This window comes from Aplysia californica, unplaced genomic scaffold, assembly GCF_000002075.1.
Source record: "Aplysia californica isolate F4 #8 unplaced genomic scaffold, AplCal3.0 scaffold00003, whole genome shotgun sequence".
Taxonomy (NCBI): Eukaryota; Metazoa; Mollusca; class Gastropoda; order Aplysiida; family Aplysiidae; genus Aplysia; species Aplysia californica.
Window position 1 is genome coordinate 3,944,042 of NW_004797273.1, and position 16,306 is coordinate 3,960,347.

Consider the following 16,306-nt stretch of genomic DNA (forward strand, 5'->3'; position numbering starts at 1 on the left):
AGAGAGAGAGAGAGAGAGAGAGAGAGAGAGAGAGAGAGAGAGATAAGGATGACATATACTTGATAGGAAAAGAGCAAACCACACCAGAGCACCCACCAACCACAAAAAAAAATTTAAAGAAAAACAAAAACAAACAAAGCAAAAAAGACACCAAAAACCCAAACCTAACATTACAATACAAAGAAGTATGAGCAGAACACAGAACAGTACCCACCACTCAGCACCAGCAATTATGTATGTTTGTCATTGTAAACCAAATTGCTCTTCTGGGATCGATCAATAAAAATATTATTTATTTCTATATATTTATTTATTTACTTATTTTCACTGACCTGACCATGCGCATGGCTGAGGACATGTCCTTGTTGTCTCTGTAGCCACTGTTGGGCTGGAAGCCTAGCTGCGGCCTGTACCTCTGGCCCTGATTCCTGGAGTTCCAATCTCCAGGCTTGAGGGTCGGGGCCGGCATTCTGGTCAGGGACGAGATTAAGAAAGGCCAGTTACATTACGCTACCACAGAAGTACAAAGTTCTATCTGACATTTTAGGCCGTTTTGAGTTATGAAGACCATGAAGTCAGAAAGAAAATGTTCTTTCTGCTCTATCTAAATCATAAAAATATTGGGAGTCGTATTCAAGATATTCCAAGAATTGCATTAGAAAAAGCTTGTCATAATTATTGTGAAACTCAAATATTTTGCCTTCAAATTTCTCAAAACTAGGTACTGAGCAGACAGAACGTTGTAATTCTGTGGTAGCCATTAGTCTGAGCAGGATCTGTAACAATAAAACTTATTTGTGCAGGATCTGTAACAATTAAACTTATTTATATCGTGCCTACCCACCCTGAAGCGTTTCTGAGCCTTAACCACATTCACAGATAATAAACAAAAGTGAAAACATGAACTTTTTATCCCCATGGCTGGCAGAAAACTTCCAGAACTAACAGAATGACTAAGCATGTTCAGTAGCTTCCCCATATGGGAACCGAATTCACATCTCTTTCATTTGAGGCAGCTAGCCAAACCTGAATAATGTACCACAGATGCAAATCTATTTGAGATCAAAGGAAATTAAGGGGTATAAATAAAAAGGCATAGTATTCAAATTCAAAATTTGCTTATTAACATTAATTGAGGAAAATAAAAACAACCTGAAATATGTACGATGGATAAACATTAACAAAATTATAAAAACAGAACATTTTAGCTTTCAGACCAAAACATGTTAAGCTTATCTGACTAGATTTCCTGCATAGAACAGAGGAATTAAAAAAAAAAAACTATTTAAAAAAAACAACAACAAAACTTCATGAAAATCAGATAGAGACTGGCATCAGAATAATGATATATATGCAGACCTGAATTCTTATTAAACCATGAAAAATACACAAACATCAACAACTGCCATTTCATAAAATATTTTTCTAAAAATTACTCACACAGCGCCAGGCAAGACCTTGGCAGGGAACAAGAAATCTGCGTCATACACTGGATCCAAGTAGCACACACTGAAACACAAAGACAATTTAAAAGCTTTAATATACTTATACCAGTGCGACATTTGTACCAGCTTCGAATCTGGAAACCTCACAGAAACAGAATACACAGCTCATCAAATAAGAATATGATTAAAGCTGCTTCTTGAGCACAGAAGGAAAAGGACAGGGAGGCTGGACGGAACCCAGAGAACAAAGTGTGTGTCCTTTGTAGGGAGATCCAGTGCATTAAAGACATCTGCCTTATATCATAAAACAAAACTGGCTATACAAAATTTTACGATTTAGGATCTTGCCACCGGAGACGCCAGATGTTATATCTAGGATAAAAGTGAAGGCTGTGTAAGTTCCAACAGTTTTCATCATGTCTGACTCACTACCTGAGATCGCAAGCGACTGACCCCAACCACTCCATCATTTACAGAGATGGGTGCAACTACCAAAACAGAAATGCCATCTTAGTGAATGCAATGGTCTCGCTGGCCAAAAGCTTGATATCACAGTTGAGCAGAAATTCTCACCAAGGGCCATACCCAAATGGAGATGGATTCAGTCCACGGCACTATTGCGTGATCGCTAAAAAAAACGGACTGATTTACACCCCAGTAGACTATGTGAACATCTTGCTCCAGGCCAGACGCATCCTCAGGCCCTATAAAGTTATGTACCCGGACCACAGCTTTCTCAAAGATTTCCCAAAGGTCGGAGAGTACTAAACGATCTGCCCAAGGAGAAAAGCCCTGTTGTTGTTGTTGTCGTTTTTGTTGCTGTAGCTGCTCTCCCTTACCCTTCGAGACCCATTGCCATTGCTGTGTTCTGCTTCTTCTACTTCTAGCAAATTTTCAACTTTGTGACTGCTGTTTTTGCCCAAATTGACTCCATGCCACTGAAATGACAGCAGCTGATAGCATGGTGGTAGCGATAAAATCGTCCTTCTCCTCTTCCTTCTTTTTCTTTTTCTTACTCCCCTTCCTCCTCCTTTCTCCTTATCCTCCTCCTCCTCCACTTACCCCTCTTTTCTTCTTCCCTTCCTTCCTCCTCCTCCTCCTCCTCTTCCTCCTCCTCCTTCTTCTTCTTCTCCTGATGATGATGATGACGACGATGATACATGTAACACAAAAGATCACAACGACTGAAACAACAGATCGAATACGTTACCGGCAAGTGCGGCTTGCCTCAGTCAAGCCCAGCAGTGGCTTCCTGATAAAACCAGCCAACCCACAAAATTCAGGGTTGGTCAGTTTTATCTGGAGAAATTTGAGCGACATAACCGTCCAACCCACGCAGTTTCATTAAAAGCGATGTTAAAATGAAAAAAAGGTTTACGGTTTTTCGGTAAAGTGTTTTGATAGATGTTTAAAGAACTGATTTATCGTTAGACATCTTTGTTGTGAAATAAAACAGTTTTTTCCTTCTTCTGTAGAATTTACCCCGCTGGGGTTAGTCGGTTTTATCACAAAGCCGACAAAATGCTTTACTTTCCCAAACTTCAGATTATTTAGGAGGCATGCTTCTACCAGGCCCAGCAGAGACACTTATCAAAAGGAAAAAAATATCTTCCCCATATTGCGAAGTAAGGCTTTTACATTTGTCCTAGTAAGTGTTTTACGGCACTTGCAACACAATTAGGTCATATAAGTGCCGAAGATTAGCAGAGTTACAAGAGACTAACAAACACAAAAAAAGATGAAGCAGAGAAGAAGATGATAAGTTGTTTGATAGGAAAGACTGAACAAACACACCAGAGCACCCACCAACCACCCGCTGTGTAGTAATGATTTTTGCATGTGAATGGTTACCATCCACAACATTATATCAAAAATGGTGATGAGAACTATTACAAAGAGCATACACATAACACACGAGAGAAAAGCAGGAGTCCCTCACTCCAGGTGTACTCACGTGATGCACTTGTTATCATGGATGTCTGGAACATCAGGGAGAGGGGTGGGCACAACCCTGGTCAAAAACAGAACAGGGGCAATTTTAGAGTATCTACCAACATACAGGAGAACCTGAGACTATTTTCATTTTTAATTGATAATCTTTGAAACGAATATACAGACTGATAGTAGTTACTGAATTGTAACAACACACTGAAAATCCCACGAGTTTAGAATTATAAACTTTGAAACAAAATGTACTGACTAGCAGTAGTTACTCACTTGTTACACATTGTTTATACTTGACTATAACCACCTCGCATATAATATGGGGGTGTGCTTTGCCTAAAAAATCAGCCAATATTATTAGTAGGTTGTGCATATAATACGGAGTGAATTTTCTGACATGTTAAAGGGGGATCAACATTCATGAAACCAAGTACTAGTTAGGAATCAAATATATAATTCTTTAAATTTTTTATTAATAAAATCGGCAGATCAAGAAAGATTTTTAAAAAAGGCAAAATGTATTCAGCACTACTTCCCTTGGTAGAGCCTGTATTTTTCTGTATGTTGCATGTGTTTGACGAAGGGTATACTTTCAGCCCTCAAACAAACAAAAGTCTTTGTATTATAGGTGAGTATATTTATATATGTATATATACAGTATATACAGTAACCGAGCATAAGATTTCGCCATGTCGGATCAGCTATGACCACAATCTTATGTCAAAGACAAAACCTATAGCAATATTGAATCAGCGAAAGAAAGCAATGAAAAAAGAGTACATCACAACAGATCATTGTTAACAGACATCTTTAAAAAAAAAAAAATTCACACAAAAATCCAAGACTGACTTACCCTCCTTTTTCAATATTGTACTCATCACACCAGACGTTGCCTGCCATGCCCTTCGTCAATTTGGGATCAATAGGAACTTGCTGTGGGGGGAACAAACAAACAAGGTATGCATAAATGGAAGTATTCCCATAAAAATTATTTACACTAAGTAAGACAACTTGAACAACCACAAAAAAGTAAAATGTGGAGACATTTACAAGGTAGACAACTAAATAGACTTATGGGTTGGTTAAACATTCTCACTTTGCTTTTTTTCTCTCTATTTGTCACCATATCAACGTGTCAACTTCCCATTCATTGAGCGTGATGTCAGACTATTACTGAAAAGTATTGGAGCTTCGTTTGTTCAGTCTATCTTACAGAACAGATTTGCACACAAGCATTTTGATAAACGAAAAACAATACCCATGTAATGATGGTATATAAATATATATCTTACGGTATCATACAGACACAACATGTATGTATGCATGTCTTATCATACATACCGACACAATAACTATCTTAGCCCTTGCCCTGTAAGTCTACAGGACTTTCTACACCTGAACTCCCGGGGGAAGGAAAACTAAATTTGCACCACCTGAAAACAAGATGAGGCATACATCTGGGGCGCAGAAGGAAAAAGACAGCACACGTTGATATGTGCACTCAGGCAGAAGGGACAACCCCTGTTGTAAGACAAATCCAACCATCTCTTAAGACCAGATACTTTCTCTCCCCCACTACTGGGATGTTGTTATGTACACTCAACATAATATGTGAAGCATCGTGGTGAAATCAAGCGCTCGTCAAAACAACGATAAAGAAGAAATAGGCATTTTCCCGCCAGTAAGGTAATTTTTATCAAATTTTTGTGTTAAGCTCAACAGCCTTTATGTCATTATAAAAATACATTTCCATGTGAATTTTACTGAAAACTGATAAAAACCACAAAATATGCAAATTTTCAGTGTTCAAGGACTCTCAAGTTATCAAACTTTGGCAGACATTTTCTCATTAATTTTACATTTGAAACCAGGCGACCCCCACCTCCTTCAATCGCAAATATCTCGACTTGGATTCAAGACAGATGAGTATTTTTTTTTTTTCATCAAAAGCAAGGTAAATGAATAAGCCTTCAGATTATACCAAGAACTCCACATGCCCAAAAATTGATGAGTGCCTGATTCCACAGCATTGTGACACATATATAACACTTGAAAGTACTCCACCACTACTCACGTCAGTTGTGCCTCCTCCCTCGTAGAGTCCCTCCAGAAAATCATACGACGGGTGAGAGGCTCCGATGAAGAGTCGGTCACTGCCCCTGGTATTCCTTTTGCCTGGAACACAAGCATTACAGGAAAAAAATAATTCACACATGTAGCAGAAATAGAATGTTAGAGACATGTAGACAAACGTCTTTCCATCATCACTCATTAGATGACAGTTTTTAGTTTAAGGAAGTTTTACAGCGCTCGCAACTGCATAAGGTCATATGAGCGCCAGATGATTAGAGCTGTTACAAGAGAGTAACAAACATAAAAAAGAAGAAGGGGAGATAAGGACGATAGATGTTTGACAGGAAAGAAGAAGCAAACCACACCAGAGCACCCGCCAACCACCCATGATGACAGGAGTGGGGACAAGCAGTTGTAAGTAAAAATGCTGAGATGAAGTATAAACAAGAGAGAAAAAATACTTTAAAAAAGAAAACAAATGAACATGGATGTAATATATATACAATCTTTTAAAAAATAGACAAAGCAAACACAGCCCCCATCAATCATCTCATTACCGAAATCTTTCTTCATAAATAAAAAGCAACTACCATCCACCCCAGCTCCTCTTATAACAAACACAATGAAGTTTCCTAAAGCTATTCAGTTCAAATCTATGATGCTTCCCACAATAACAAACACAAGGGAAAAAAAGCACAAAAAAAAAAAACTTCGACCAAAAACTAAAACAAAGTGGAAAGACCAGACCACACTAAACCAACCCCCCCCCCTCCCCACGCAACACAAGGGAGACACATAATTCATCTGTAAAAGTACATGCCGTACGCTGACAAAACACCTTCCTGTTCACAGTAGTTTCAAGATAAAGAGAAGTATTGTCTGTGTAACCTTTTTAAAAAGGCATTCTTCTGAAATTTGAATGATAATTTATTCAATAACTGGCCACAGTTTCACTTTGACTTTTTTCACAAGTAACCGATTTGGGTATCAATTTAGCAACCAAAAAAATCGGCACAAAAAAATGAAAAAAAAAGCGTTCCGTTAGTTGGCACAAAAAATGAAAAAAAGCGTTCCGTTAGCCGACGTCAGATGAGGCTATCAGTCAGCAAATTAAAAAATTTGGTGCCAAAAAAAAAAAGGCATTTTGTCAGCTTAAAGCAGAGCTGGTACTCACGTTCCTGTGGCGTCAGATCCGGATACACAGACTCCAGGGCTTTGTGCAGACGTGTCTCATCCACAAACGGCAGCAAGGCAACTCCTGATCCACAGAAACAGCACATGAAAGTCAGGTTTGTTTGAGTAAAGAGGATTTGTTTGTTTGAGTAAAGAGAAGAACATCAACACAATAACGGCCATGTAGTGCTGGGAAAAAGTAAGACAGACAGACAGAAACAACACAGGGAAAATAAAGAAGTAGGACCTACCAGCGCCGCCCTCCAACCACCCACTGAGTAAAGAGGAGCTCACATCGACATAATAATGGTTTATTTGATACAGACAAAAAAGTGAGACAGAAGAAATAGAGGGGAAAAAATGTGCAGGATCTACCAGTGACACCCTCCAACAACCTGCCCACGTCAAAGTAAATTACTTTAAAACAAATAAAAATGGCAAGAGGAAATTCAAGACTAACAAAAATAACACACTAAAGGAAACAATTCCCTCTCATATGACAACAATGACACAACTCTTGATAAACTGACAAACAGAAACAGCACATTAAGTTTAAAAAATAATTTCTTTCATAGACGACTGAAAGGTGCTATTCCTGATAAACAGTAATTGTAGATTTAAGAAGTAAGGAGTTGGTCACTTGAGCGTTTCATCTTTAACCCTATAATCTTTTTAAAAAAATTTTAACACATTTCCGCATCGAGATAAATGAAAGTGGTATTTTGGGGGGATTTTTTTTACCTTTCCTAATGTTGTGTAACTATCGGTACTAAATTCATAATTTAAACAGCAGTCTGTTTCTGCCTTGCCAACTTTTTCAAAACACAACCAGGGACACCCACTGTTATAATATAAATTCCAATCACCTAACAAAAATCAATATGAAATAAAGAGATTGGTTTTGGCATATTATATGAAAAGGCTGCCAAATTTCCGATAGCCGAACTTGGAACTGTCCCTGGAAATTCAGGACAGGTTGACAAGGCTGCATATTCAACCCGCACTGTCAGAGAACATCGCAGTAGAAAAAAAGAGACATAAAAAAAATATCTTCATCACTTTGGAATCAAACTAACATCTTTCGCATTTGAGACGAAAAGCCTTACTAAAGACGCTGGCACGGAAAGAAACACCTCATTAAAAGAAAATAAATAAGGAGTCTCAGTGCAGGTACCTACCTTGCCAGGCATACTTTTTCCCATTCAAGTCAATCTTGAAATCAGTTGGATAAAAATCAATGATAGGAGACTCCTGGGGAACATAAAGGTAAGTACGTCATAGATAATACACAAGTACATATAATTGAAGTCACAAGCAAGTTTTTACAAATTTGACATAAGGGAAGTGACATAAGTTACAAAAAAAACTTTTTCTGTCTCCGTTCTAGATTCAGACCAAGAGAGATCTTCATCTTCAGAAAATGATAAACAACAAATTAGGCATGCAAAATAACCCCAAACCAAACTGCATTCTATCAGAAAGAGGAAATTCACATACTGATAACTACACCCATGAAATTCAGGCAATGTGATGTTAATGAGAAAGCGCAAGACTCACCGGGTCTTCCATTAGAGTCTGAAACGTGATGGGAAGATGTTTCTTACTGGCAGCAGGGAACACACCCATCAGTTGCTCCAGTGGCTTGAACTGCAACCGGACACAAAAAAAGAGGACATCCACAAATTTAAGTTTAGTTTTAGTAAGTTTTACGGCACTTGCAATACAAGATAGGTCAAAAATGCAGAAGATTGGAAGTGTTACAGATGACAGCATTTGAATTGTAAACACCTAGTTCCAAACTTTACCTCCTTCAACCTGATTCGTGTAATTTTGATAATGTTCACAACTATCATCCACATTCTTGGCTTCATCCTATGAGAGATAGACGTAAAATTTGGAGCTCCAGTTTCTTAAACATTTGTTTGTTTGAATAAATTGAAGCACATCGAACAATAACGGTCATTTAGTGCTAAAAAGGTAAGACAAACAAACATAAGCAACAGAGGGAAAGTAAAGAAGTAGGACCTACCGGTGGCGCCCTCCAACCACCTACTGCTCCTTAAACAATCTCACAGCATTTAAGGGGCATAAAAAAATATATATCATATCGACTCACGGGCTGGGTGTTTTTCTCAAAATCATTGGCCAGGTCTCCAATGTTGACAAAGTCAGAGGCGAACGGAGCGTAGTGGTATGGGAAGTACCACTTCCAAGACGCACAGCCCTGGGGAAAGGCATGATGATACATAACTGGCTGCTAGCTACATTTATTAACTTCATAGTATCCTGTAAATAATAGACAACTTAAAATTGTTTCACTGAAACCTCAATTTTTTAAATGCTTACAAAAAATTGTTATTATCAGAGAAATGAAAGTGTGCAGTGCTTGTTCATGTGAGGGTGCAAGCATATACTGTTGAAATAAAAAGTAAAACTAGCTCAGAGGACCTACTCTTTCATCTCGTGGAACACATAAAAAGATTAAATCTATTTACGTTACAGATAAAAGCTGCACTTCACTCATGGGCCAGAAAGGAAACTTCAAAACATAAAGAGGTTATAATCAGCACTAAAACACTGATGACCCTACAACATGACAGCTTAAGAGTCAGTTAGTCATAGCAAGAATACAAATCTAAACAGTACTGAAAATACGTTTCTCTTGTGAAGTAGATGCTAAAATCAGATCAAATTTTAACGCTGGGCAGAATTCCTCAACAAAGTACAGAGCTCATGCAAAAGCAGAAGACAGGTAAATCTGAAAAAAAATTATAACAAGAAACAACACAGCAAAACTTCAGGATGTCTAGCCTACAGACCAACCTTCCCCCCCAACACACCAGTTTTCACCTCAGCTGATTCCCGCTAGCTTGCCAGTTATTGCCCGCTTGAGAAAAGCAGCGAATAGGAATAATAATAAATAGCATTTGTATAGCGCAAAGACTATATCATTAGTATCATCATCATCATCCGGTGCCTTGCCGACTGGCGTGGGCGATCATGGACCTCCACTTCACCCTGTCCTGCGTTGCAGCGATGGTGTCTGTTGTTCTTACTGTCCCAACCATGTTGTCATCTTGTCCAGTATCTTTTCCCTGTCTGCCTCTGCCTCTCTTTCCTTCTAACTTTCCTTTTATTACAATATTCTCTAATGCTTCTTTCCGCATTGTGTGTCCGAAGAAATTTGCCTGTTGTTTTCTTATATTCGTGATAAGTTGTTTTCTATAAGTTGCTTCAACCAGGACTTCTTCATTTGTTTTTCTATATTATTAGTATGGCCACCCCCTAAGTTTATCGCTCATCTCTAGCTTCAGCTCTCACTTGTAATGTGGCTTCACACTAAGAATGGCCACCCCTCTGGTATGAGATAAGCAGACAGACGTCTTCTCTTACCTGGTAGTAGTATCTCAGCACCCAGCACAGCCCTCGGACGTAATGCCTGGCCTGTGAAAGGAGGTTTGACTTGTTTTAGTAAGTGTTTTATGGCACTTGCAACACAATAAGGTCATACAAGTGCCGAGGATTAGAGGTGTTACAAGAAGAGAGTAGCAAACACATATGAAGAAGGAGGGGAGACAAAGACGATAGATGTTTGATGGGAAAGAAGAAGCAAACCACACCAGAGCACACGCCAACCGCCCACTGGCTTGTGGGAGGTCAAGGGAAAAAAAATGAACATGATCACGTCAACCACCAGGACAGGGTGTCCTTACTTCGGTGTTGAACAACAATATGACTGCACTACCAAACTAGCAACAATTTAGTGGAGTTTTAAGATAATGTAAAGTACTAAACTGTGACAGTAGTTTCTCTCCAAACTTGTCAAAAGTATCATAGTCAAAAAAACGACACATGACAAGAAAAAGAGGATAAAACACACTGAAACACATACAGGAAGGATACCTGTATCTTAGCTTCCACAGTACTGTATAAACAGAAGCTAGTATCAAGTACTTGGTTAAATATTTTGGAAATATTTATGCAAGTCTCAGAGAGTGTTAATTCTGGCTAAACTTCTATCTCCTGAGATTAAAATATCCTACAAACTAAACGACAATTGAAACCATGTTCATAATACTAGTCAACAGTGCATACGCCACATGCAGTAATAAAATCCTAATCAATTTTTTTTTTTAAAAAGCTTATACCATACACAATGGCAATACGAATTGCTCTTTAAAAAAAACTTTTAAAAAAGACTTATTATTCCCTGAACGTGAAGGCATTATTAAAAAGAGCCTCGAAAATGTAAATGTTTTTTTCTTACAACTAAAATAGTTCATAATACAAAATAAAACTCACCACATTGTAGCGGAACTCAAGATCATCTGGATCGACGTCAAACTTGGACTTGTAGTATCTATCTTTCCAGCCATCTTCCCACAGCCTGTTCACAGAACACACCATATAAGATTATAAATGGGTAAGCTGTTTACTCAGTCAGCAACTCTCCCATAAATTTAGTCTCCCAAACTCATCAATGATTTACCATTTTCACAACTAAACCCAAAATCGGGCTATTATATTATCATCATTTTCAAAACACTAATGCCTCCCAAAAAAAAACATGAAGACAGTTTAATTTAGACCAAAATTCAAATATTCAACATGGTATTTTATTTTATGTTTGATTCCTCCCAAACAAGAGCGGCACCATTACCTGAGATCAATAAGACCTGCTGCATTAACAACAATATTATCATTACCTGACTTTATCAAGACCCTAGGATGAACAACAACATTATCGTCACGTTTATCAAGACCCTGGGATAAACAACAACATGCATAGAATAAACAACAGCATTATGATAGCCTGAGTTTATCAAGAGCCCTGGAAATAATAACATTCTCATTACCTGACTTCATCACGACCCCTGGGATAAACAACAAAAATATCACTAACCAAGTTTAGTAAGACCCATGGGATAAACAACATGATTATGACCCAACCTCATTTAGACCTCTGGGATCAACAACATTATCATTATCTGACTTTATCAAGACTCTGGGAAGAACAACAACATTATAATTACCTGACTTTATCAAGACTCTTTGGATAAACAACATAAATCATTACCTGACTTTATTAAGACCCTGGGATGAACAACAACACCATTATTACCTGACATCATCAGCGGGCTCCTGCTCCTCATCGCTGTCATCCCCTCCCCGCCCTCCCTGATTCTCTGGCCTCCTCTTCTGGCCCCGCTGGTCCTCCCCCTCCCGGGTGAGCATAGACTTGAGCTCGGCCGTGGCCCCGCCACCAGACATGTTCTGTTTACGACTCTCGTACGCTGCCTGTCGGGGGTTTGACACCGAGGAGCTGCCGGGACCAGATCTACCAGGAGCCTGAAAAATAATGTGTACGATTTAGTTTAGTTTTTAGTTTTAGTAGGGTTTTACAGCACTCGCAACTGCATAAGATGTGCATGTTTGTGAAATGGACATTTCCGTACCACTGAAGAAATCACAAATATCTACAATGGAGTAGGTAGTTTGAAAGGATTTCAAGTACTTGGTGAAATATTTTGGAAAATATTCATGCAAGTCTCTCAGAGTCTGAGTGGTAATTCTGGCTAAACTTTTATTTCCTGAGGAGGTTAAAAATTCCTGCTACATAATTACTATGAGTTATCAAATACAGCCAAGTCCTCTTAAACTAAACACAGTTAATCCAAAAACAGATGTAAACCGAAAAAAAACTAACAACCCCTAATTTTTTAAATCGCTATTTGTGCAATCTCTCTACACTGAAAACATGGCTAAACCGAAGAAAAACTGATTGTACAGCAGATTTCAGTTTATGCGAATTCAACTGTTTCTTAAATTATAAAAAGGTTCCCACTAATCAGTCACTTTAACTCAATGACTCAGGGACAAATCTTTTATTATCAAAAGGAATCAGCGAAAATCTCACCATGGTATTGTTATATTATCATGAGGGGGTAACATTTTCAACAGGACATATCTGTTGCAAATTGAAACAAAACTTATTTTCTGTTTAATTTTTAAACAATTTAAATTCTTTTAAAGTAAAAACATTTATAAGTGCACATATTGAGTATGAATAAACACATTCACATTAAATTTTAAATGTCCTCATCATCATCAACAGATAGTTCCCTGAGGACTGCATATTAAATGCTTAGTGTAAGACTCCACCATAAGCCATTTTGAAAAGTGAACTATTATACCAGGTGCCCATTGCAGATGGAATCGGGCCGGGTCAGGTCAATCGCCCAATTCGTCGCATGAAAACAAATGCGTTTGTTTTTTAGGCGACGAGTCAAATGATTGATTTGTGCAACGATAGCCGCTTTGCGCCCTCAATCTAGCTTACAAACTGACCTGACCTGACCCACCCCGATCGTGCCAATGGGCACCCGGTATTACGAAGTTTTACACTGAACAGTCAATATTCTCCATTGGGTGCTCTATACACAAATGAAGAGCCTTTCACACTAAAACCACAATGATAAACATACACCTTTCTTCGAGCAAGTGTTTTTTCTTTTGATAGGCTAAAGTACTATTTTCTTTCCTCAGACCGATACACCAAAAAAAGAAATGAATTTCCAAAGACAGAAGAAGTACTCACTTGAGGAGCAAATTGACCTCCCATCATCCACTTTGGTCTTTGAGCCAATTGTTGCTGTAAATGAATACATAAGTTGATACAAACATATAATTTCTCTGGCACAATATTTATACATATGAAAATGTCAGAACTTTTTCAAAAGCAGCTTATAAATTTCACCAAATCTAATTTTTGCATTAACAAGGAAAGAGCAAAAGAAACAAAGAATCGACTTCCAGGACAACCAACATTGAATCCAAAACTCTTAAATATGTAAAAAAAAAAAAAAAGAAAGAAAGAAATATTACAGACAAAAAATGCAGCCATAACGAAAGAAAAAATTTTAATCTGCGTAGTGGCTTTAGGAACATTTTGTAACAAAGAAAAACCAATTAAGCAGCAGCAGCACAGAATCTGGATACAGTTAAAAGACATGACACATCTTTAATCAGTTTGGGCGAATGCTGGGCTTTGCTCTGTAATCCTATATAAACTTTTCTTCTCACCTGTCTCATCCTTTGCTTCTTCATCTTGTCTCTCCTCCTGAAGTCCAACTGAAAAAAAAGAATCAGAATCCAATCAGCTTTGACAGAAGTCAATGAGTAATAAATATTAAGAATAATAATAATAAATAATAAATAACATTTGTATAGCTCAAACCCCTGCTTGACAGCAAGCTCAATGCGCTTTACACTATATTGTTACCCCAGCAGACCCTATAACACTCAGAAACATTCTCAGCTTCCCGGGAAGCATTTCTAAAAGTTAACTGACTCTGGATTCAGATATAAGACTTCTATCACTCTGTGTATAAACCAATAGCTGCAGTTGAGACACACCACAATAAATATCAGACTAAATGTACATGGCAGAATAGATCGCATAAAAGAACAAAAAGAGTTGAAATACAATTCAGAAATTTCCACTATACTTTACAATAAATTAACAAAACTGCATTACATAACCAAAAAGCTACCGAGTACATGTTGAACTGAACGACTACCGACACGACAAAGTAAGAGTGAGCACAGCATCCTAGATACATGCCTGTTCACACAAAAGGAAAGGGCATATTGCTGTAGTGCAAGTCTTACTTCAGTTTGTCTCCTCTTTTTGAAGATCTCATCCTCCACTTTGCCCAAGTCTGAAACCAAAAAAGATAAGATAGTTCTTGAGTACACAATATTTGTCATCTAGTACAGTTGCATCTTATTTTTACTTGATAATTCCTTTGGTCTCACTATCCATTTGTCTGCAGCATTCTCCCTGACTTCTAGGGCACTCTTTGAAAAAGCCAAAACTAAAAAAGGTTTAATTTAAAAAAAATAAAATTATAGCATTAAAACAATTTTAACAATTCTCAAGACTGTTTTCTTACTGCAGCAAAGAACAAATGAACAAATATCAAAGGCCTCCACCTTTTTTAACATGGCACTGGTCCGAAAGGCTCAGACTCAAAACCTAATGGATCAACAATTTTATTTTTAATCATATAAATTACAATAGCTTTGGTGAGGGACAAAATAACTCAAGACTTATTGCAATTCTACTATTATACAGTTGAACCACAAGGACCAGGCAACCCCCCCCCCCCCCCCCCATTAAAAAGCAAAAAAATTACCTCTCTCTATTATTGAGCAGCCACTATATTCAAGCAAATGAAATAGAATGCACACACATACACAATAGAGGCTCTGCATTAAAAGTTAATGTATCATTGATACAAAAGTAGAAACACTTTAAACACTAAATCAAAATAATTTTCCCACTTGAAACTGAGCCCATAACACAAGAGATCAGGTAAAAGATAGTAAATGTTAAAAATCATATATCTATTTAATATCACTGATAGGGCTGGTTGCTTTGATCCTGTTTTGTAACAGCAGAAGACCCCTAACCATTACACCGCAGATGCCATTTATGACTGCATCGATAAAAGTGTAACAGGAAAGCCTTTCTTTCATCAAGGTTGATTAACTGGGAACAACTCAGAGAAAACAAATCATACATATTATCAGATTTTTCCATACTCCTGTGTATAAACCTAGTTCTACACTGAAAAACGAAAAATACAACTGATGTACATAAAAAGTTTTATTTATCAGTTGAAACAGCTCTTATGCCCAAACTTATGAATAGAGCACAGGAACTTCGCCAACAGAAAAACAAAGCTGTTAATTAACCATGAAACTAAATTGTTCAGTTTAAACACGATTCATTCAGCAGCATGGCAAAAACAACAACGTACCTGACATGACAAGCTGCACTCGACTCAGGTTGACAACTCCACTGTCCGTGAGATAACCCTAGGGACGCAGCAGACATGGGGGAATGTAATAACAGATAGATAGTATTTTGCTACCCTAGAATAACAAACTGCCCAGTATGTAGTTTTGAGAAATTTTACGTAAAAATTTTGAGTTTCACAACATATCATTTTTTTAAAAAAGCAATTCCTTGAATGTCTTGATAACGTTTACCCATTCACACCTGGGTGAAGTGAGGAAAATACTCGTAAAGTGTCCTTCCAAGGACAAAACGTTGGGCCTGATGCTCGAACCCCCGAACCCGCAACCACACAATTATGAGTCCCGTAGCCTAACCACTAGACTACAGGCGACATGTGTACAGACAGGTAACAACAACTTCAAGATCACTCACAGGTTAATACAAAATATTTGTCTAAATCTTCTCCTAACAATATGTGTGTGTGCCTAAAAAAAGGTACCAAAAGTCGGATCTTGACCATTTTGAGTTAAGGATTGTACCTTACAGGAAATTTAATGCTGAACACAAGGGATTTTGAATTTCTCACAGATCTCAAGTAGTTTTTGAGATATTGCACAGTTTGCGAGGTGGGGTAAACAAACATAATTTGAGGAAATGAGCTTTTAAGTTTAACAAACGTGAGAACAGATACAAACTTTTTAAAAAAATTTTATTCATGGAAAATTCATTTCTAATTTGGCATTCAATCGACATCGATATCATGAATGGAATTCAATGGTAAAACATAGCAGGGAAGAGAAAACGTGCTTAAAAAATAGATTTTAACACCTTTTAAAAGAGTTTTCATAATTCGTTTTTTATTATA

The 16,306-nt window shown here is 37.6% G+C and overlaps 1 protein-coding gene across 1 annotated transcript in view; it reads right to left on the reverse strand.

Moving 5' to 3' along the window:
• Positions 1-16,306, reverse strand: part of LOC101856852 (5'-3' exoribonuclease 2) — a gene marked incomplete in the record, with an annotated part of 98,348 nt that overhangs the window by 69,822 nt on the left and 12,220 nt on the right. The window contains 16 exon segments of the mRNA XM_013079322.2: positions 333-470; positions 1,441-1,509; positions 3,400-3,456; positions 4,243-4,322; positions 5,464-5,564; positions 6,637-6,720; positions 7,814-7,886; positions 8,193-8,282; positions 8,752-8,859; positions 10,029-10,079; positions 10,938-11,022; positions 11,758-11,984; positions 13,234-13,287; positions 13,719-13,766; positions 14,307-14,356; positions 15,461-15,518. Coding sequence (XP_012934776.1) covers positions 333-470; positions 1,441-1,509; positions 3,400-3,456; positions 4,243-4,322; positions 5,464-5,564; positions 6,637-6,720; positions 7,814-7,886; positions 8,193-8,282; positions 8,752-8,859; positions 10,029-10,079; positions 10,938-11,022; positions 11,758-11,984; positions 13,234-13,287; positions 13,719-13,766; positions 14,307-14,356; positions 15,461-15,518 — 1,373 coding nt within the window.